At 40.7% G+C, this 21,599-nt stretch overlaps 1 protein-coding gene across 2 annotated transcripts; it reads right to left on the bottom strand.

The window, feature by feature from the left end:
• Positions 1–9,531: 9,531 nt before the first annotated feature.
• Positions 9,532–20,961, bottom strand: PSMD6 (proteasome 26S subunit, non-ATPase 6). 2 transcript variants are annotated; one of them, XM_003785518.3, is made up of 8 exons: positions 20,623–20,961; positions 19,698–19,903; positions 15,674–15,819; positions 15,208–15,427; positions 14,984–15,092; positions 12,644–12,812; positions 9,868–9,945; positions 9,532–9,736 (listed from the first exon to the last, which is right to left on the bottom strand). In XM_003785518.3, the coding sequence occupies exons 1-8, from the start codon at positions 20,765–20,767 to the stop codon at positions 9,640–9,642; spliced, it is 1,170 nt and encodes a 389-aa protein (XP_003785566.1). In that variant the 5' UTR covers positions 20,768–20,961; the 3' UTR covers positions 9,532–9,639. The 2 variants fall into 2 exon arrangements, with proteins under 2 accessions (XP_003785566.1, XP_023366472.1); XM_023510704.1 differs by lacking the exon at positions 20,623–20,961 and adding an exon at positions 20,015–20,614.
• Between the last annotated feature and the right edge of the window lie 638 nt (positions 20,962–21,599).

Below are 21,599 nucleotides of genomic sequence, written 5' to 3'. Positions count from 1 at the left end.
GTTGTGCTTTGCTTTATGAGAAATTAGTTTGTGGAACAAACATGTTACTAAACGGGCAATAAAATTAGGACTTCTCAATAAATAAGGTTGGCTGCATGAACTATTTTACATGTTTCTGCCTCGTTGTGATACCACACCCTTTCAGTCGAGTCTGACTTCTTCATTGCTGGCATCAGACACCTGGTGAAGCACCTTCACTATCGTCTCCCTCCTGTACAAGGTAAATACTTGGGCATAAAATTTTGCCTCGGATAAATTAGTAACTGTATAAAAAGTGAACACTACTGTATTCTGGCCCTGAAGGTACATGAAAGGCACAAGGGGAGCTGATGGATTGAGAAATATATTGTTTGTACTTGCTTATGTTTATATTCCATGACATGGTTTTTTTAGAGATAAGTTTTTTTTATCCAGAGCTGATCTAATCTCTTCCTTGCTTTTTGCATTCCTCTCTTACTGGCAACACAAGTGCACTTTAGTATTATTCAGAGCACAACATAATGTTTTTATCTCTAGAAATCTGGCCACTTTTACCATTTGCAAATAAATCATTCTAATAAAAATAATTTGTGTTGCTTTAAAGAAGGGGAGCAACTGCTTTGTGTGTTGGAAAAAAGTGTCCACACCTTACATGAAAGAGTCAGGCTGGCTTCAACCTCACTGCCCTATGGATTTCCCATGCCTTCCTTAGATCAACCAGTTACTCAGCGTTCTACTTAAATCCAGTCATAAGCTCTCTGTGGATAAACCCTTTCACTGTGCCCTCAAACCTCCCATGAAAAGGTTCAACTACTGGATCTCTTATTCTTTCTACTTACATTCCCTTTCAGGTAACCTGGTCCTGGATAGCAAGAGGACTGGCAGTTTTGGATCTTGTCATATGGGATTTCACCTGGCAGAAAGGCAAGCAGGCTAAGGTCATTCTAGGCAGAGAGAGCAACTGGGGCAAGCACAGGTGTGGAGAAGTGAGGACTAGAGAATCTGTGTGAAGCTGGCTGGATGGGACGGGCTGGTGGGGTTGAAGAAGTTGGTGTCTGATTGTCAAGAACCTTGAAGGTCCTGGGGCCTTTGTTCTAAGGAACATACAGGATCAGGCTCAGATTAACCCAAATGTAACTAATCAGAGCCAAGAGATACTTCACAGTCTACCTCTAGTACCATGCAGCTGCCAAGTCAAAGCTATCCAAGGAAAATCAAAAATCAAAGGAGCATTTAAATCTCTGTCTCTTGAGTTTTCACTCTTTTGCCTCCAACATCCCCACCCCCACCCCAAGTCCTAATCCAAAAGCTCTCTTTTTTAAAATCAACTTTAAGGCCCTTTCCCTTCTTAATCTTCTTGCAGTATCCTTTTTGTTCTAAGAAATTCTGTTGTTCCTCATGGCAGTTAAACTAGTCTTTCCCCTTGGAGGGTTGTAATTCTTGGCACTTGTTATCATTTTCCACAGTGAAAGTCCACTGACCATAGCTGGCACTGGAGGGTGAGGCTGTGAGCCATAGAAACCCTTTTCGGGGACAGGGATAATCAAACATTTATAATTTAATACTTAAAAAAAAAAATCCCCCATCACATAGGGCCCTCCAAAACCAATGGAAGACAAAACAGGTAAGAACCTTAGAACAAAAATGTTACAAAACTGTTGCAATAATCCAGGTGAGTGCTATGCAGTTTCAAAACTAAGGCTGACCATAGCTATAAAGAGGACTGATACCAGAAATCTTATAAAAGTAGAACCAACAGACTTGAGGTCTTATTCTGTTGAACAGTAACAGGAAGAATAAGTCTAAGATGACTCCAGACTTCTAGCTTGCCAAACTGATTGACGAGCTTTCAGTGAAATGTGTGATAACAGAGACAGAAAGACCAATGGATTTGAGTTGCTGGTGGGAAATTCAGGTTTAGTACTCAGTTGGCTATAATTTGGATGGAGCTTGGGAGGAAAGTTTGAGCTGTAAAACTGTGATGGAAAGATGTCTCTCTTTTTTTTTTTTTTGAGATAGTCTCACTCTGTCACCCTAGGTAGAGTGCTATGGCATCATAGCTCACAGCAACCTCAATCCTCTTGCCTCAGCCTTCTGTGTAGCTGGGACTACAGGCATGCACCACCACACCTAGCTAGGCTTTCTCTTATAGATGGTGAATGCGGTCATGGGGGTGGATGAAGTTTACCTGGGAAAAATAGGCAGTGTTTACATTCGATTTATTACTATGTTTAAGTAATACTTACCTACTTAAGTGTTTAATGTGCCCGAGGTAGTGCCAGATATTTCACATGCATTCTCATATTAAGCCCTGATAGGGCAGGTATTTTAATCCCAATCATACTGAAGAGGAACTTCTAAGAAGGTATCTTGCCTATGGTCCCACAACGAGTAGGTGGCATAGCCAAACTAATACAGAACTATCAAATAAGTGGTTATTAATTTTTGTTGCTGCTGTTCACAGACTCCAAGAATCATATGAAAGGAATTATGGATCCTGCCTGACAGGCACGGGCACACCATTGCATTTCCAGGATTTCATAAACCTAAAGCCCATCCTCCATGGCCCAGAGAAGAAAACTGAGGACAAAACCTGGAGGGAAGTATTTTGGTGAAGAGAGATGGAGAATCAACGCTAGAATAAAAAAGCAGAGAGGTAAGAGAAGGAAGGGAAGAATGAGATTGAGATGGTCTAGAGCAGCGTTATTCAGCCTTTTTTTATTTCATGGCACACTTGAACCTACAGTTAAACTTTTGTAGTACACTACTTAATTATGTTGATTTTTAAAAAGCATAAAAAAGAATAAATATACTTAGGGTGCTCTTCTGAAAATAATTTAATCTCTAAAAATTTTCATGGCACACCATTTGAAAATCTCTGGTTTAGAGAGAAGTGTAAAGACTTGACTCCATTATAACTGTCATTCTCATCAATCAACTTAGGTAATGTCTTATTCTCCTACTTCTTTCTCCAGGATAATTGGAATAGCAGGTGTTGGTTGGGTGGAAAAGTTGTAAGATCTTGGGCAAGGAGATTGCCAAGGTTAAATTAGTATTAGTGAAGATGTGGCTAAGTGATTGGCGTTAGTCTGCAGTGGGTGTCCAAAAGAAGAGAACTGGGAGCTACTATGTAGAATCTATCCACTCTTAAGACATGGGTTGACTGGAATTACTTAAGTCTTAATGATCCTCCTTCCAGGTAACTTTATTATTAGACAAGTTAGGTGATTTGTTCAAGGTCACAGGACAAATTCCATGTTCAATTCAATATGGGCAATAACAATGAGTGTTTAACATACAAAGCATGATCCAGGGACCAGAGTTAGCAAAGTGGCATCATACTTTTAGGATTAGATGAAAATAGTAATTCCAGGTGTCATTTTTAAACGTGGAGTTGTCCAGAGATGCTTATGATTCCTGGGTAAGATCATGATGGTGGATTTAAGTAGTGTAGAGGAAAAGAGCACTAGAATTAAGGGTAAGGAACTGTGAAGCCCCAGGTATTGTGTAAGTTGTCCATTTCAAAGTATAGTTAGGGTTGAAAGGAAAATTAAGCCAGCTGCTCAGGTCTGGAATGAAGCGGTTGGAGTAGGAGGAGTAACCTGGAGATTATACACGATTGAAGACAGTGAGCACAATGAGTTGGCTCGGTGTTGCTGCATGGTAAGCAGCTTCAGAGAGAAGGCATTCTGAGTAAGAGTGGAAACACAGTGGCAAGACAGAGCAGGGACTAGGAAACAGTGGGACTTTACCTTGGCTCCAAGTTCCTGAGGTGTGTATGAATGAACAGCTTTTACCTAGGGGTTTCAAGAAGAGCCAAGTCCTCAAAAACCAAGTGTGGTTTACTCATATTGATACCGTATAAATTACATATACACAGTACTTTGGAAAAGCAGGTTTCTGGCAACTGCTGAAAGGGTTGGTGAAGTTGTTAGGGTGCCACCTACTGGCATGTTGACTAAATGGTTACTTCCCCAAGGGAATCTGAGAATTGGTTGGATTGAAGGCTATTCATTGGCAAATTATCCCTTTTATTTCTTAAACTTAACCTGTATAGAGAAAAGTAAGTCACTACAAAAGATTTCTTAAATCAAAAAAAAAAAATTATATCTCCCCTTTGACCATATACTCAAAGGCTAAAATGGCCTGAACCAGACTTCTACAGGTTTTTTTTTGTTTTTTTTTTGAGACAGGAGTCTCAAGCTATCCCCCTGGGTAGAGTGCTGTGGCATCACAGCTCACAGCAACCTCTCAAGTCCTGGGCTCAAGCAAGTCTCCTGCCTCAGCCTCCCGAGTAGCTGGGACCACAGGCACCTCCACAACGCCCGGCTATTTTTTGGTTGCAGCCGTCATTGTTTGGCGGGCCGGGGCTAGATTCGAACCCGCCACCTTAGGTGTATGTGGCTGGCGCCTAAGCCACTTGAGCCACAGGCACCAAGCCAACTTCTACAAATTCTTCATATCCTTTGTATGTCTTGAGAAATACAAGTGTCAGGCAAATCTGTGGCTCTGTGGCTTTGAAACCCAAACTAGTGATTATCAGTGACTTCCATGTTTTCTAGATAGGGATTGTACCTTACTTTCCCACTGCCATTGTGGAGGTACCAGGTTTCTTACTAACAACTACAAGTTTGTGAAGTCTTGGTAAGGCAAGGGATCATCAAAGCCTCCTTCTCCCTTCCTTCCCACAGTCATAATATTTCACTTGTTAGCTGTTCATCCTCTTGAAAATAAGTTAACAATAGCACCAAAATTCAAAATATGAAACTATGCAGTTTATTTGCTAATGATCAGGTATAAGAACTAAATGTGTTCAGTCCTACATGTAAATCTGTAAATCGTTAGGGTATTGTAGCATATGTGCTAAGTGAACAAACCGTAGGTACCCTGTTAGCTATTTAGGCCAGGAAAAAGTTGGATGCAGATACTTACCAAAAATAGTTTTGTTTTTTTTTTTTTGAGACAGAGCCTCAAGCTGTCCCCCTGGGTAGAGTGCCATGGCATCACAGCTCACAGCAACCTCCAACTCCTGGGCTCAAGCGAGTCTCCTGCCTCCACTTCCCAAGTAGCTGGGACTGACTACAGGTGCCCGCCACAATGCCCAGCTACTTTTTGGTTGCAGCCGTCATTGTTGTTTGGTGGGCTCAGGTTTGATTTGCATTGTTGTTTGGTGGGCTCAGGAATATGTGGCTGGCACCTTAGCCACTTGAGCCACAGGCACCGAGCCCCAAAAATCATTTTCTAGCTTTTTTTTTTTTCCTTGCAATAGAGTCTCATTTTGTCACCCTCAGTAGAGTACCATGGCATCATAGCTCACAGCAACCTCAAACTCTTGGGCTTAAGTGATCTTCTTGCCTCAGCCTCCTGAGTAGCTGGGACTACAGGTGCCCACCATAATGTCCAGGTCTCTCTCTGGTCAGGCTGGTCTTGAACCTGTGAACTTAAGCAATCCACCGGCCTCGGCCTCCCAGAGTGCTAGGATTATAAGCGTGAGCTACTATGCATGGCCTTTTTCTTTTTTTTAAGACAGTGTTTCACTTGCCCTGGCTAGAGTACAATGGCACAATCATAGCTCACTGCAGCCTCAAACTTATGGGCTCAAGCAGTCCTCCCATCCCATCCTCCCTAGTAGGTGGGACTATATAGGCATGTGCCACCATGCCCAGGTAATTTTTTTCATTAAAAACTTTTTGGTTTTTTTTTAAATAAGAGACAGGGTCTCACCATATTGCCCAGACTGGTCTCAAACTCCTAGTGTTAAGATCCAGCCACCTCAGGCTCTCCAGTAGCTAGGACTACAGGCACAGGCCACCACAACCCGCTGGACTGTGTTACTATTTATGAATAAGTTAAAAACTATTAGTAAGTTAAAAACTGATCTAAAGTTGTTATTGCTGCTATAGGAAATAGATTACCATAGTTTTATATAGCTTTTAAATATTTACCTCTCTTACTGATAGACATATTATCAAATTTTATTGGAATAGGAGAAACTTTACTTTAAAAAATAATCACAAAAGATAGCTCATCCTGATGATTCCATTAGGAATCCTGATAAGACCAGGGCTGATAAAAATAAGATTAAGTTCTCAACTTCAAGAGGAAACATGCACCAATGTTAAAAAGGAACTAAACACAGGGTGGCCATAAAGTTCATGTGCAATTTAAAATAGTATGCAATTTTAAATTGCACACCATCTTTATGGCCACCTGTGTGATTGTTTTTAACTCTGTCACTTGACAAATATCATTTGATGATAATCTATGTTTATGTTGTGAAGTACCCTTCTTGACTAAAACCAGAAATTAAGACTGTCAAGAAAACAAGCTATATACATTAAAGCTACTGGAGGTAGGATGAAGATTAAGAATTCTTTGGATAGTCTCTTAGCTGGAGACACAGGAGGCTGGTGACCGTCAGTCTCACATGTACAGTATCGGGGGTAGTGCAGGGTTAACTCAAATGCCAGAAGGACCAGGCAGGAGAGTAGTGTACATTCATGCCACAGGCTGGGAACTACAGCATGCCGGAGGACAACACATGCTTGCCACTTAGAGTCCAGAGGTAGCCTCATCTATTCCTTTCTCCTGAGAAGTTAGATACGTGATTTTTAGAATTATTTCTCAACTTTTACATGGTGACTTTGTATTTTTTTCTTGAAAACATATCTGGGGGTCCAGTTGGAACCTGTGGGTGCCCTTTTTGCAACTTTATAGTATGCAGAAGCCTGCTTTGCATTCCTGACTAGCCTAGGTTTCTGTAGAAAACCCAAATTTTAAGAAGCTGTTTTTTTTCTTCAAGAAATTAAGAGTGCTATTTATAAGGTTTTATAAACAAGCATTTTTAGAAATCATAGGTGGCTACTCTGAAATGCTTTAAAAGGATTTGTTCTATAAAATTTGGATTCAGTCAAAAGGCCACACACAAGGTTCCTCACCCCTGTTGGGCATATCAAGCATTTTTAAAGCCTCCCATCCAGCATACAGTGCCTATAGGAAACTGCTTTCAAAGCAGAGCTCTGACCACATTGCTTTCCTAGGCACAAAACCAATCATCCTTCTCCAGCATAATACCAAAGATAGTAACTTTTTTTTTTTTTTTTTTGAGACAGAATCGTACTTCATCATCTTTGGTAGAGTGCCATGGTGTCACAACGCACAGCTACCTCAAACTCTTGGGCTAAAGTGATTCTCTTGCCTCAGCCTCTCAAGTAGCTGGGACCATAGGCTTCCACCACAATGCTCTGCTATTTTTAGAGATGAGGTCTCCCTGTGGTTCAGGCTATTTCGAACCTGTGAAATCAGGCAATCCACCTGCCTCAGCCTCCCAGAGTGCTAGGATTACAGGTGACAGCCACCGCACCCATAGCCGATAGTTACTGTCTTGACTTGTAGTACAGTGCTTCTAGTATTTTGCCAATTGTATCTTGTTTGCAATAGCGTTTTGACTTCCCAATGTTCTATTATTCAGTTTACTGAAGTTATTTATCATGAAGAAATGTTGTTGAATTGTACACATTATTTTCGGTCAGATGAGATCATGTGTTTTCTCTTATGTTCATGGATCATTCTTACCAGCAAATGAACATGCTTAAAAAGAAAACCAAAAGGCTCAGCACTGGTAGCTCAGTGGCTAGGGCGCCAGCCACATACATTGGAGCTGGCAGGTTTGAACCCAGCCCAGGCCTGCCAAACAGTGACAATTACAACCAAAAGAAAAATAGGTAGGTGTTGTGGCAGGTGCCTATAGTCCCGATAGCTAGGCATTGTGGCGGGTGCCTGCAGGTAGGATGAAGGTTAAGAATTAATCTGAGCCTGGCTGGGCGCCTGTGGCTCAAATGGCTAAGCCACCAGCCACATACACCTAAGGTGGCGGGTTCGAGTCCAGCCCTGGCCCGCCAAACAACAATGACGGCTGCAACCAAAAAATAGCCGGGCGTTGTGGCGGGCGCCTGTGGTCCCAGCTACTTGGGAGGCTGAGGCAGGAGACTCGCTTGAGCCCAGGAGTTGGAAGTTGCAGTGAGCTGAGATGCCACGGCACTCTACCCAGGGGGACAGCTTGAGGCTCCTGTCTCAAAAAAAAAAAAAGAATTAATCTGAGCCTTTTCTTAATCCTTTATTGGGAGGTTGAGGCAAGAGAACTGCTTAAGCCCAAGAGTTTGGCTCGGTGCCTGTAGCTCAGTGGCTAGGGTACCAGCCACATTCACTGGGGCTGGTGGGTTAGAATTGAGCCTGAGCCTGCCAAACAGCAATGACAAGTACAACCAAAAAAAAAAAAAATCCTTACACACCAAGTTTGAGGTTGCTGTGAGCTGTGACGCCACTGCAATCTACCGAGGGTGACATACAGTATGTCTCAAAAAAAAAACCCCAAAACGAAAACTCTTCTTTCGTACCCCTGCCTTTTACATTAACATGCTGTTTTCCACTCTAACTTATTTATACCAAAACTGCTTATCAAGGTCACCAGCCATCTTTTACACTTACATCAAAAAGCCTGGGATCTCCTTTGACTCACCCTCCCCCATTCCTATCTTTTAGCAAATCTAGCTGCTTCTACTATTCATGCCACCGTCATCTGGCGTCCCACAGGTGAATGCCATAGTGGCAGTTAAAAGGGTAAGTCAAATCGGGTCATTCCTCTGTTTAAAACTTTCAGTAATTTTCCATGTCTTTGTACAGGGTATCCCAAAAGTTGCTCCTCAAGTCACCATACATAAGGAAAATGGAAAATTGTAGCTAAGTGTTTATTCACAAAATATTAATTGCAAAATTTTATGAAGAGGTGGCCAACACATAGAGAATATTCTGCAAGTACTTTGTAAAATCTTATAAATGTACATTTGCTCCAATTTTCCATTTTCCTGATGCATGGTGACTGTAGAGACACCCTCTATTTCTAGATATTTGCATGGTCTCTCCCACCTTTAACCTAATTATCACCTTACCAGAGGGCCTTCTATGACACTCCCTAGAAGAGAGCCTTGCACACTTGATTTCACTCTATCCCCTTTCTCTTTCTTTCTTAATAGCACTCATCTCTGACTCACCTAGTTTGTAACTGAAAGACAAGAAACAATTCTGCTTTCCTCACTATTACTAGTCTCCTTTTTGGAGAAAAAGATTCAATTTGCTAGTAATTACAAAGAGTTTTAAAAAAAAATCTATGTTTAGTGAGATTGACTTTGGTAGATTCTGGAATCCAGACTATACCAGCTTCCTAAAAGGGGGTGATTTACTGTCATATATGGTTACTTGTTTCTGAGGGAAAGCTTATTTTACATTTTAAATGTCTTCTGTACACTATGTAGGTAATTGTTTAATTGTGAGCTACTGTGTAGCATGTACTCTTCCTTCTAAAAGGAGGCTAAAAGGTAATAAATAATGGGCTGTGTCAACCCAGTACTCAACCCAAGTACTCAAGTGTGTAATCATACCAGAACTCAGAGATGGTCAAATGACAAAATATTTTTCATTAATAACCCAAGTGACATTATTTAACATTACTGGACCCTATCCTTAAAGGCATATATGTTTTTTAAAAAGTAAACTGAAGGAAACTGTAATGTAGTATTTATTTTATTCAGCTGAAGTGGGAACATAGTAAACGATAAAAATTGCAAGTAATTATCTCTAAAGGAAATCCTCTGTTATATGGTTTTACATATTAATTACTCTGGAAAGTTTCTGCACTCTGTTTAAAAGCAGATCTCCTTTCTTGATAGTTTCTTGGTACTGCCAGTTCTTGCTATCAGGTCTATAAATTCAAGGAAAAAAATGAATTATTTAACCAGTCACATTATTCCATGACAATAGCTGACTTAAAAGTAGGCACTTAAGAATGCCCCTTATTCTGAGCAGTATAACAAATGATATATTAAAAAGTACCTGTTGGTTTCCACTATTTCATTCACTTTATCTATTTTGCAGTGTAGTCTGCCAGCAGCAATAAATCTGGACAGTTCCCTAATTTAGGGAAGGGAGGTAGAAAAGCGAAAAAAAAAAAAAAATCAGCATTAGCTTTATGGACAATTCTAAGAAAAATGCAGACTACACTAAGACAGTCCTTCAAGGTGACATTTAATTTTCCTTCAAGCCTAGACCACTGTATATGCAGTAGTTGGGATCATCTTCCAGAATAAAGATGACCCTGGAAGTTCATACTCTGATGGAACATAGGTGACAAACAGTAAAACCATTCAGATCAAGTCTTTAGAGCTATGGAAGTGCTTGGAAAAATTCAGGGGAAAACCGTACAAGTAATTGTTTCAGACAAAATTGTAGAATATAGCCCATGGGTATATAAACATGTCAACAGCAGCACTGTTTAATGAAATAATGGCCCCTTTCCTCTCCAACAGTATCTTACGAATTATTAGATAGCCCATTTAAGAAAGGAATTTCACCTAAAATTAAGTTCTTAAGGCGGAGACTCATAAGAACACAGATTTGAACTTCCTAGGTTTCACAGAATTTCAAAACAAGCTCTTTCTGGGTCACAAATGGTACCACCCTTGCCTCTCCAGCTGTTCTCAGAACATGAAGGAAAAAACCCAAACAATTCAATGACCACCTAAAAGGTACCAGCTGCCTTGAATTCACTTACCATCAAGAGGACTTAATAGCATTGCTCTAAATGGCACTTTCCTGCATCTTCTCATCCAGCTGCATTTGAAACACCCCCAACTAGTGAAGGCTTTATCACCTCCCTGTCACAGTTAAGAAACTGAAGAAGGGACAGAATAAGAAGCCACACCCAGCCTGTTTCACATGTGCTGCTCACAAATGACTTGCAAAAAAAAGTCCAACCCCCATACTGAAAAGAAAGAAAACCTGGGGATGCTAGCCTTCTATATTTCTGTGCTGGTATCCGCAACTTACTATGAAGTGGCTAAAAAAAAAAAAAGATGGATGGATCTGTGATAAGCAAATACAATAGAACCTCTGTAAGCGGACCACTCCAAGGACTGTTAACTAGTCCACAGGCCTACTGTGCTGGCACATGTAGTGCACGTTCAGTGTATGAAAGTTAGGTCAACTTAAGGAGGTGGCCACTGTAGGGAGGTGGTTCAACTATGGAAGTTCTACTGTATAACAAAATGTTAAAATTTATTATACAATTCTTTAGAATCTTTTGCTTATTTGAAATTTTTCATAATGTTGAAAAAACAAAACTGCTAAAAAGAGAATGTTCTTATTTAAATGAAATGCAGCTTCACTTAAAATTAAACATCACTAGTTTTCACTGTAGACCACTAAAAACATCATCAACATTTAAAAGACCTAAGTTTGAGAACCACTCATCTAGATTCAATGTTACATATTGTGAATGTCACTTCTCTCCAACTCCATTCCACCACTCCAGTCCAAGCCACCATAACATCTCTTCCATGAACTACCCTGGTCTCTCTGCCACCTTGTTCTGTGTAAATGAGACCATGTTACTCTCCTGGCTTCCCACAGTACGTAAATTAAACCCCAAGCTCCACAGCATGTTCAACCAGGCCCTACACAAGTTTAACTCTCCAACCTGAATGCTCACAATTGGCTGTTAGTCCCCACAACTCTGCTGTAGGCACACTGACAATTGTATTCTTGCATCGTCTAAGCTTGTCCCTAGCTCAGTCTTAGCATTTTCTATCCCCTCTTTTGCAGCTGGAGGGCTCCATATGGTTGACTCCTTCCAATTCAAATCTCAGAGCAAACCTCTCCTCTTCAGGCACCCCGTATCTAGCAGTCTCTCCATGCCACTATAACATTTTCTTATCTCTACAGACTCATTGCTATCTGGAATTGCACCTTTTTATACGCCTACTTGCCATCTCTTCCCTAGTACTGCAATGAAAGTCCATTAAGATGGGGGACTTAATACTAAATATGTAGTAATAGCTCACTAAGTATCTGTTGAATTACTGATTCAAGTGCTAAAAAATCCCATGTTTAACAACCAATTAGACCAGAATTGTAGCAGCAACCTAAAAATTGGAAGTAATTATCAGAATATGACCAATTGTAAAGTATGAGGATCTATGTCATTTCTATAGCTGCAGTGTGGTCTGAAAAGTTACAGAAGATTTTTTTTTCCCTATAAACATTATGCTATAAGACAGGAGACTGCTTTTGATAACTGGTCTAATGATCTTTAAAAAAACCACTAAACTTCACTACAGCTCAGCTTTCCCATCTGTTTTTTTGTTTCTTTTGGTCTGAGACAGAGTCATGCTCTGTTGCCATGGGCAGAGTGCCATGGCACCATCATAGCTCATAGCAACCTCAAACTCATAGACTCAAGAGATCCTCTTACTTCAGTTTTTCTTTCTCTCTTTTTTTTTTTTTAAAGTAGAGATGGGGTCTCACTCTTGCTCAAGCTGGGCTCGAACTCCTGAGCTCAAGCAATCCACCTGCCTAGGCCTCCCAGAGTGCTAGGATTACAGGCAGGGTCCACACAATGTCCACCATGCCCAGCCACCTTTCCCATCTGTTAATAGAACACACACACCATGAGAAAGGCAGAGGCGACAGACACACCTGTTTTGATAATATTCAGAAAAAAAATTTTTTTTCTTAAAATTGAGATAGGAAATGCAAACAGGTAAAAAAAATGTACAATTCACATATTAAAAGGCAACTTTGCAACAAAAATTAACATGTTATTTGCACTTACTGGTCAATGAATTCCACACCAACACCAAATGCTTCTGCCATATAGCCAAGGGTTAATGATCTATATGATTCCAGCAGCTGGCTGTATGCATGAATTCTCATTTCTCTCACATAGTATCGATAATGAGGAGCAAAAAGCCAGTCCTTTTTCATTTCCTGTTCTACAACCGCTGCAATGAATAAGATGACAAATTATAAGAATCTCTCTTTCTGATAAAAAGATTAAAAAGTAAAGCAATTCTAGTTGAGTCCAACAGGTCAAACAAGTAGACAATTCCTCACTGCCTTCCCATATCATCCCATCAACAATGGCAGAAGTAGTACTGGTAAAGGAAACACCAGGCTTAAGCAGCACATGGCTATCTAACATCTCGTTCACAGATGACAAAGTTCATGCACTAATATTTTAACCATGGAAATCTGCCTTAAAGTAATAAAGTTCATTTTACTTAAAAAAAATACTAACAAGAACAAGAAAATACTAACAGAGAAACAGCAGGTACAATTACAGACCAGAAAAATGTATGAATCCGATTTTAAAAAGCATATGGTCTGCCCTGATCAACAAGAGACAAACTAACAATCACAAAACAGTGTCCTAAGTTTTAGCATATGTGGCACATGGCAAATAAGTACATGAAAAGATGCTCAATGTAACTAGTCAGTGGAGAAACACAAATCAAAATCACTACTTCCTATCTGTTAAGATGCTTACACTCAAAAAGACACAGGATAACAAGTTCTGCGTGGTGGGGAACTGGAATTCTCACACACTGCAGGTGGGGATGTCAAATAGCGCTGCTACTGGAGAAAATCATCTAGCAAGTCCTCAGAAGTCAATCAAAGTGTCACCTTACAATCCAGTAATTCTACTCCTAGGTATATAAACTAAGAGAAACGAAAACACATCCACACAAAAACTTGTAGACAAATCTTTATTGGAATTATTCATGATAGCCAAAAAGAACAACCCTGAGGTCTATCAACAAAGGAATGGATAAATAAAATGTGGTATAACCATACAATGAACTATCATTTGGCCAGAAGACCAAATGAAGTACTGACACATGGAGAAAGAAGCCAGGCAGCAGCAGGCCACATATCATTTGCTTCTACTAACAAGCAATGTCCACACAAGGCAAGTCCATAGAGGGCAGAGAGTAGATTAGTGATTGCCAAGGACTGGGAGGAGGGAGGAATGGAGAGTGACTGCTAATGAATACGGGCGTTCTTTGGGGAAGATGTTCTGGAATCAAGACTGGTTGCACGACCTTGTCAATATTATTAAAAACTACCAAATTGTGCACTTTAAAATTTAAATGACTCAATTACTTTTAAAGGATGGAGCATAAAATAAGAGCTCCAGGAATGCAGAGATGAGATTTGTTCTGATTGAGGTAAGCAGTGATGACCAGGAGACCCCAAGCATAAAAGGAGGGAAAAAGCAATGCTACAGTATAACCTTTTGTGCAAAAGCAGCCATGTATGTATGAAAGGCTAAAGCACTCATGCTGGAGAGAGAGCCCTGTACCTACTACCACATGTAGTAAGTAGTATGAATTCTCAGAAGGCTGCCTAACTTGTACATAGGGAGAAAGTGTTCCATAAGCACTGGGCCAAAACCCAATGCAAAACTGGAATCATCATTTGGAGTACCTATAGCCCTTGAAAATGATTTGCAAATAAATCAACACAAAGATTTAGCTGTTGCATAAGGAATAACCCATTGTTGAATTCAATTCTCAATTTATCTCAACCCAACCCAAAATCAAATTCAGAATTTCCTCACAAAGCTTAATACTTATAACCCAAGCGTCCTCAAACCATAGCCTATGAGCCACATGCGGCCCACTGGGTATTTTTGCTGCCGCTGCCTGTCCTGCTTAGTAGCTGACTCTTCCCGGGGCCTGCAGTCCGGTCCTCCAGTGGTCTGAGGGACAGTGAACTGGCCCCCGGTTTAAAAAGTTTGAGGACTCCTGCTCACTTCTGCCTTAAAAGACTATAAACCAGGGGTCCAGCAAAATCCTCAGCAAAGTGTCAGACAGTAAATATTTTCAGGCTTTGTAAGCCATCTCTCTCTCTACTACATATGCTTTCTTTTAAACAACACTCTAACCATGTAAAAATCATTCATACACTTGAGCCATATAAAAACAGGCCCCTCTTGTTTGCACACTCCCTTTCTAAACAAAAGTGGGCTAATTAGCCATACTGATCAAAGACCTGCAGCTATCTACACACTCCATTTTTCAGATACGTGAAAAATCATCTTAGGTTATTTGCACATAGAATCAGGAGTAAGATGAAGACAGATAATCAAAATAAGCAACTCTGTCTTTACCTAACGATTGGAAGAAAGCTGAATAACGACATTCATAGAGTGAAAACAAATACTGCCGAACTGCTGGAAGACTGTGCAAGACTTCAAGAATCTCTGCTCCTTTAATAACCTAGGTAGTTAGGGGAAAAAACAACAAAAAAAAAAACTTCAATGGTCTTTGGGTATTTGAATTAGAAAATCATGGGGCAGTCTTTACATGTGAGTATTAAAGGTTTAGGCATTACCTTTTCCCTGAGATCTGGTCTTTCTAAAGCTATCATGCTGACATAGACAGTATAAGTCACAAACGTTTTATAGTCCATGAGTTCATAGGATGTAAATGTTGAAACAGTGTCAAGAAAGAGTTCAGCTGCCTGTTTGAAATCACGAATAGCCACACAATAAAGACCCTGATAAACTTTTAGGCGGTTTCTTCTGTCCCAGTCTCCTCCTTCTTCTATTAAGCTGTTAAACAAAAACAACAAGATCATAATTTAGAAGCAGACAGTACTACTTTTTAAAAATTTTGTGTTACTTTCAAAGAGAAAACAACTTTTAACCACTTGAACCTAAAGAAAATATTTCACTAAATAATTACATTATTATCTAACCAAATTTACTAGTTATAAATGAAGTGGCAAATTTCTTATCCATTTCTCATTTATAACAATCACAATTTAGAGGGAATACATCCCCACTGCTAAAAACTACCTTTTGGCTTTTTCTGTGTTTCGTGTGATGAGATCATTATCCATGTAAAATAAGCCAATCCTAAGGAGATAGAATACGATGTCCAGTCGGTGACCCAGGGCCACAGTTTTATCATATGTCTTGCGAAAGGCTGTCAGAGCTCCCTCCTGTCAGGAAAGCCATGCAACAGATGAGAAAGGTTACAAGTTTTCAAAACTATCATCTGTCTGGGATTTTATTCAAAGGGGGGGGGGAGGGCAGGTAGGGATAAAGATAAAACAAGATGGCCATTAACTGGTAACTGTTGAAGCTGGGTGATAAGCACACATGGGTTTACTGCACTATTTTATACTTCTATACAGTACAGATGACCCTTGAACAACACAGGTTTGACCTACAGGCATTCACACATATGTGGATTTTCTTCTGGTTCTGCCACTCCTGAGACAGCAAAACCAACCTCTCCTCCCATCTCAGCATACTCAGTGACAGGGTATGAAGACCTTTATAATTATCCACTTCCACTTAATGAGTAGAAACTGTATTTTTCTCTTCCTCTTGGTTTTCTTAACATTTTCTCCAGCTTACTTAATTGTAAGCATATGGTATATATTAATAAAATATATGTAACATACACAATGGCTCATACCCATAATCCTAGCACTCTGGGAGGCTGAGGTGGTGGTTGGAATGCTTGAGCTTAGTTCAAAGACCAGCCTGAGCAAAAGTGAGATCCTGTCTCTAAAAAAATAGCTGGGTGTTGTGGCAGGTGCTTGTAGTCTCAGCTACTTGGGAGGCTGAAGAGGATTGCTTGAGCCCAAGAATTTGAGGTTGCTGTGAGCTATGACATCACCGTACTTTACAGAGGGCAACAAAGTGAGACTCTGTCTCTAAAACAAACAATAATAATATATGTAACATAAAAATATGTGTTAATCGGGCAGTGCCCATAGCTCAGTGGGTAGGGCACCAGCCACATACACTGAGGCTAGATGGTTCGAACCTGGCCCGGGCCAGCTAAAACAATGACAACTGCAACAACAAAAAAATAGCCGGGCGCCGTGGGAGGTGTCTGTAGTTCCAGCTACTTGGGAGGCTGAGGCAAGAAAATTGCTTAAGCCCAAGAGTTTGAAGTTGCTGTGAGCTATGACACCACAGCACTCTACCCAGAGTGACAGCTTGAGACTGTCTCAAAAAAAATAATGTGTTAATCAACTACTTACCAGTAAGGCTTCTGGTCAACAATTACCTAATAGTAAAGTTTTGGGGGAATCAAACGTCATATGTGGATTTTCAACCACATGTGAGGTCAGTACCCCAACCCTTGACATAAATGCCTATATTCTAGAAAACAATATTAAGAAAAACATTCATAATTTATTCTCAATTTTTAAGTATTTTTCTTTGTTTCATATATTCAATGTTTTTTTCCTTTAACACTAATTCAAAGTAACTTGACTGTAAATTAAAAAAGAATTTTTGGAAATCTTATCTTTCATACTATCACACTTACTATAGACTACTAACTCAGTTTGCAAATACACAATTCTATCCCAAATAAAATGTTTCTTTGGCTTTAAAGAACATAAATAAAATCATTTGTTTATATTTAGTACTTTTCAGTATGTGTCTGCCCAGTTTATATAATTATTAGTTATAGTTCTTAAATTTATAAAAGGGACTGGCAAGGCAACAATGAGTACATCTGACACTCAGATCCTGGTCTCCAAATGCCATCCCCCACTAAGGGAATCAGGGACCCCTAGAAGAAATGGATGACTCCAGGTTTGAAGAATGAAAACTAAAACTACTAAAAATAATCCAGAGTTTGAGCTTGTGAGACACCTATCTTGTCTTTCTGTTTGAGACAGAGTCTTACTTTGTCACCCTGGGTAAAGTGCCATGGTGTCATAGCTCACAGCAACCTCAAACTCTTGGGGTCAAGTGATTCTCTTGCGTCAGCCTCCCTAGTAGCTGAGACTACAGGCGACTGCCACCCTGGCCACCTAGTTTTCTATTTTTAGTAGAGACGATCTACCTACCTAGGCCTCCCAGAGTGCTAGGATTACAGGCATGAGCCACGACACCTGGGCTACCTGTGTTGTTTTACTATAAAATGAGGAAGACCAATGAGATACACCAAAAGGCCAAAAAAAAAATCTTGAAGGAGCCTGCACTAACAAACATATAGCAAACTGAGCACCACAAAGAATAAAGACTATCATCAATGGTAACACACTGAATAATAAATCATATTAATCCATGAAGGTAGCTAATAATTCTAAATAAAGTCAAATATAAAAAACAAAAGAGGGCAAACAGGCAGAGAAAAGATAAACTTGTTCTTTCTGGAAAAATAATAAATATAGAGGGAATATTAGAACATGATCAGTTTACAACCCCTTGACTCAAGCATGTCCTTATTGAAATTCCTTAAGCCCTGAACCAAAAGCTTTTAGTTTCTCATTCCCATGTAATAATCTTTGAAACCAAACCATGAATACATACAACCTATATAAACACAAACTATTTTTAATTCTGTATTTTTGAAATTTTTACAATGAGCAAGTCTTAAATTACATGACATTTAAGCACTTACTTTGTGCCAAGTACTAGTCTAAACTCTTTGCCCCACCTTTAATTGAAATTAAGTAGAAACTGTCATTTTCCCTATTTTTCATGAGGAAACTGAGGGTTTAGTAAATCATAATTACTGAAGCTAGAAATAGAATCCAAGTAGTCCAGTCTAAGAGCTCAGACTATTCTCATGTCATCCTATTGATAAATACTTCTGTGTGTAGGACTTAAGAACACTGAAAGCCCATTCTCTCCCATTATTACATAACTACTAAACCAAATTTAAATATCCAGCACTGATGAGTATTCCTCTGGAACACTAATGGTGGAGTATTCACAAGCTGGCTATTACATGGAACTTGCCACACATCAAAATAAAAATTGTTCATTGTCCCAGCAATTTCATTTCATATCAACTACATGCTAGAGAAAACATTTGCTTTGTACACAAGATGATGTACAAAAGCGTATTTTTATAGCAGCTATTAAAGCAAAACCAGCTAAAAACAACATACATGTTCATAGACAGCAGAACAGGCAAACTGTGGCATAGCTCTAGCAATGAGCCAGAATGAGCAAAATTTATGTACATTAACACAAATGCCTCTCAGATATAAGGCTGAATGAAAAGGGTAAACAAGACCACGTGAGTACACTATGATCCCATATATGCAAAAAAATTTTTTTAAATACTACCTATTTTTTATGGTATATATACATGCATGTAAATGCACAATAAACTAAAAAGGTTATCTCTGAGCAGGTGGGCAGTAAAGACATCAAACAGAACTTTCAGCATTTACTGTAATGTTTCCAATTTCTACAAGGAATATATTACTAATAAGAATTTTTTTTTTTTTGAGACAGAGTTTCACTTATTAACCTTCGGTAGAGTGTTGTGGCGTCACAGCTCACAGCAACCTCCAACTCTTTGGGCTTAGGTGATTCTCTTGCCTCAGCCTCCGGAGTAGCTGGGACTACAGGCGCCCACTACAACACCCGGCCATTTTTGTTGTTGTTGTTCCAGTTTGGCCGGGACTGGGTTTGAACCCACCAGCCTCGGTATATGGGGCCTGCATCCTACTCACTGAGCCACAGGCACTGCCCTACTAGTAAGAATTTTTAAACGGGACCAGAAACAATGCTTCCCAACCAAATAAGGAAAGAAAACGATTCCAATTTTGTAAAAGCTGAAATAAAAATTTCTGCATGGGCACTCATGTTTCTATTGGCATGGAGACAGCTGCAGAAGAATACAGATTTGGCTCCTGTCTGGGGGCAGATGATAGGGTATTGCAAGAAGGCTATTTTTTCTTCATTCATCTTTATGTTGATTCCTTCAGGTAAGTATGATTACCTTTGTACTTTTTTTTTTTAAAAAAAGTTAAATTTTAAAATGAGATGTTCTTAATCTGGAATGGTTCTCAATTTAGACTATACAACTACAAAAAGGAAACTCTGCACTCACCTTGTCACCTATCCTGCAGAGGTACTCGGCTTTTGCCATCATTGCATCTCGAATTTCACTCTCTCCCAGATTCTTCTCTGCATCTTCCAGCTCCTCATCCAAACGTTTCAACTCATCTTCATTTGCCTTCTTCATTTTATGGAGTAGGTCCATGTCCATCTGCCAGTCCAGGGATTTGCATAAGGCTTCATAATAAGGAGCCATGTCTAAAGGGAGAAAAGAGATGAATGAGTGGGAGCCACTTGCATCCTGAAGTCAGTGTCTGCCCACCTCTTACCCACAAACGCTGTGAGGCCATTCATCTGTCCCCTACCCACCACTGGGAAGGAATGGATAGGGCTTCTGAAATGCTCGACAAAACGTAAACGCCTGTTGGTGGGAGGTCTGCATGAGGGCCAATCCTGGCACCGCCAACCTCTGCCAGGCCTGGGGCGGGCAATCCTCGGTTTGCTCTCCGGATTCTGTTCCAAAGCAGTCTTCAAACAAGGCTGTTGCTACTCAGGTACATATATTCAATATACACCACCGACTGCCATTCACTGCTACGAAGGACGAAAGGAACTAAGCTCACATTTCTTCTACCTCCTCCACAGGACTACACCTCGCCCGGGAGCAGCCCTGAAGGGGCTTATTAGTCACTCTACCTTTGCGCTGGGGCTAGCACTGCTCTAAATACCTCAATTTCTCCTAAAGCTACCCTCCAAAGGGGAAGGACATTCAGAGATGCAGACTCCTCTGCGAGTAGGCGGGTTCCCCCAGGACATCCCCAACAAAAGGAAGGCTCCCAAAGCCTGGCCTGTCTCGGGGACCCCGCCAGAGGGACGCCTCGGCGGCCAGAGCTCCACTAGGGAAAATTCCCGCAGGTTCCGGATCGCGAGGCCAGCCCAAGCCTAGGCCGCTGACTCGGCGCTCGCGCGGGTCTCACTGTTGTCTCGGACGGCCGCCATCAGCTCGTCGCGCACGGCCGTGTCCCCGCGGTACTCCGGCAGGCTCAGGAGGAAGCGCAGCTGCGCTATGCGCAGGTCGGGGTTCTTGGGCAGACCCTCCTCTTCCAAATTCTCCAGCGGCATCGCGGCGGCGGGGACAGCAGCTTAGATCAGAAAGTAACCCGGCAGGAACCCACTGCGGCGGCGGAAGCGGGAGGAGCCAGCGAGTGCGCCTGGCCGTCTCCGGCACGGCTTCCGCTCCGGCCGGCGCCGCCTCCGGCAGCGTCCCCTGCTGGACACCGCCGGAAAGCCTCGCCCAGATTGAGCGCCTGCGCCCCCATGTGGTCGTCGGCGGTTTTTCCTCGCTCAAGGTCCCGTGAAGTCCCAGGATAGAGTGCCCACCTCCAAAAATTTTCTATTTTTTAAATCTCTTCCTTAGTTTTTAGTTATTTTACTTTTCATTCATTTGTAATTTATAGAAGATGGTAATTTGGGGGGAAAATTTTGAAAATGAAGTAAGACTAATAGCAGTAGCAAAACAAATGAACACCACAATTTTTCAAACTCTTCCTCAGCTCATTTGAACCCTCTCAGAGCTAGGCGGTAGTACTCTTAGCCCACATCATAGATGAGAAAAGTGAGGCACAAAGAGTTTTGACAACATAATCAAACAACGTCATGTAAAGGCTATGTAGCAGGGCCTAAATAAAAACTCCTGTCTATGGCCCCAAAGTCCACGTTCTTTAAGCAATTAGAAGAATTGCTGCACCCAGAATTCCACAGTTTTGATACAACAGCATCATCTTTTTGTTTCTGCATAAATTAAATCTTTACATGCATTTTCAGCCTTCTTTTGTTCGTGTTGATACAGAGTCTTCATAATTGGTCATGATTCCATAAAATTCCATATAATGGATTTACCATAATTTACTTTTATTCTTTCCTCCGTTAGAGGTGTGGTTATTTTGGCCAGGTT

The sequence above is a fragment of the Otolemur garnettii genome, unplaced genomic scaffold (assembly GCF_000181295.1).
Source record: "Otolemur garnettii isolate 467f Iridium unplaced genomic scaffold, OtoGar3 scaffold00015, whole genome shotgun sequence".
NCBI classification, from domain to species: Eukaryota; Metazoa; Chordata; class Mammalia; order Primates; family Galagidae; genus Otolemur; species Otolemur garnettii.
The sequence above is the reverse complement of the archived record's forward strand: the minus strand, read 5'-3'. Positions and strand labels throughout refer to the sequence as shown.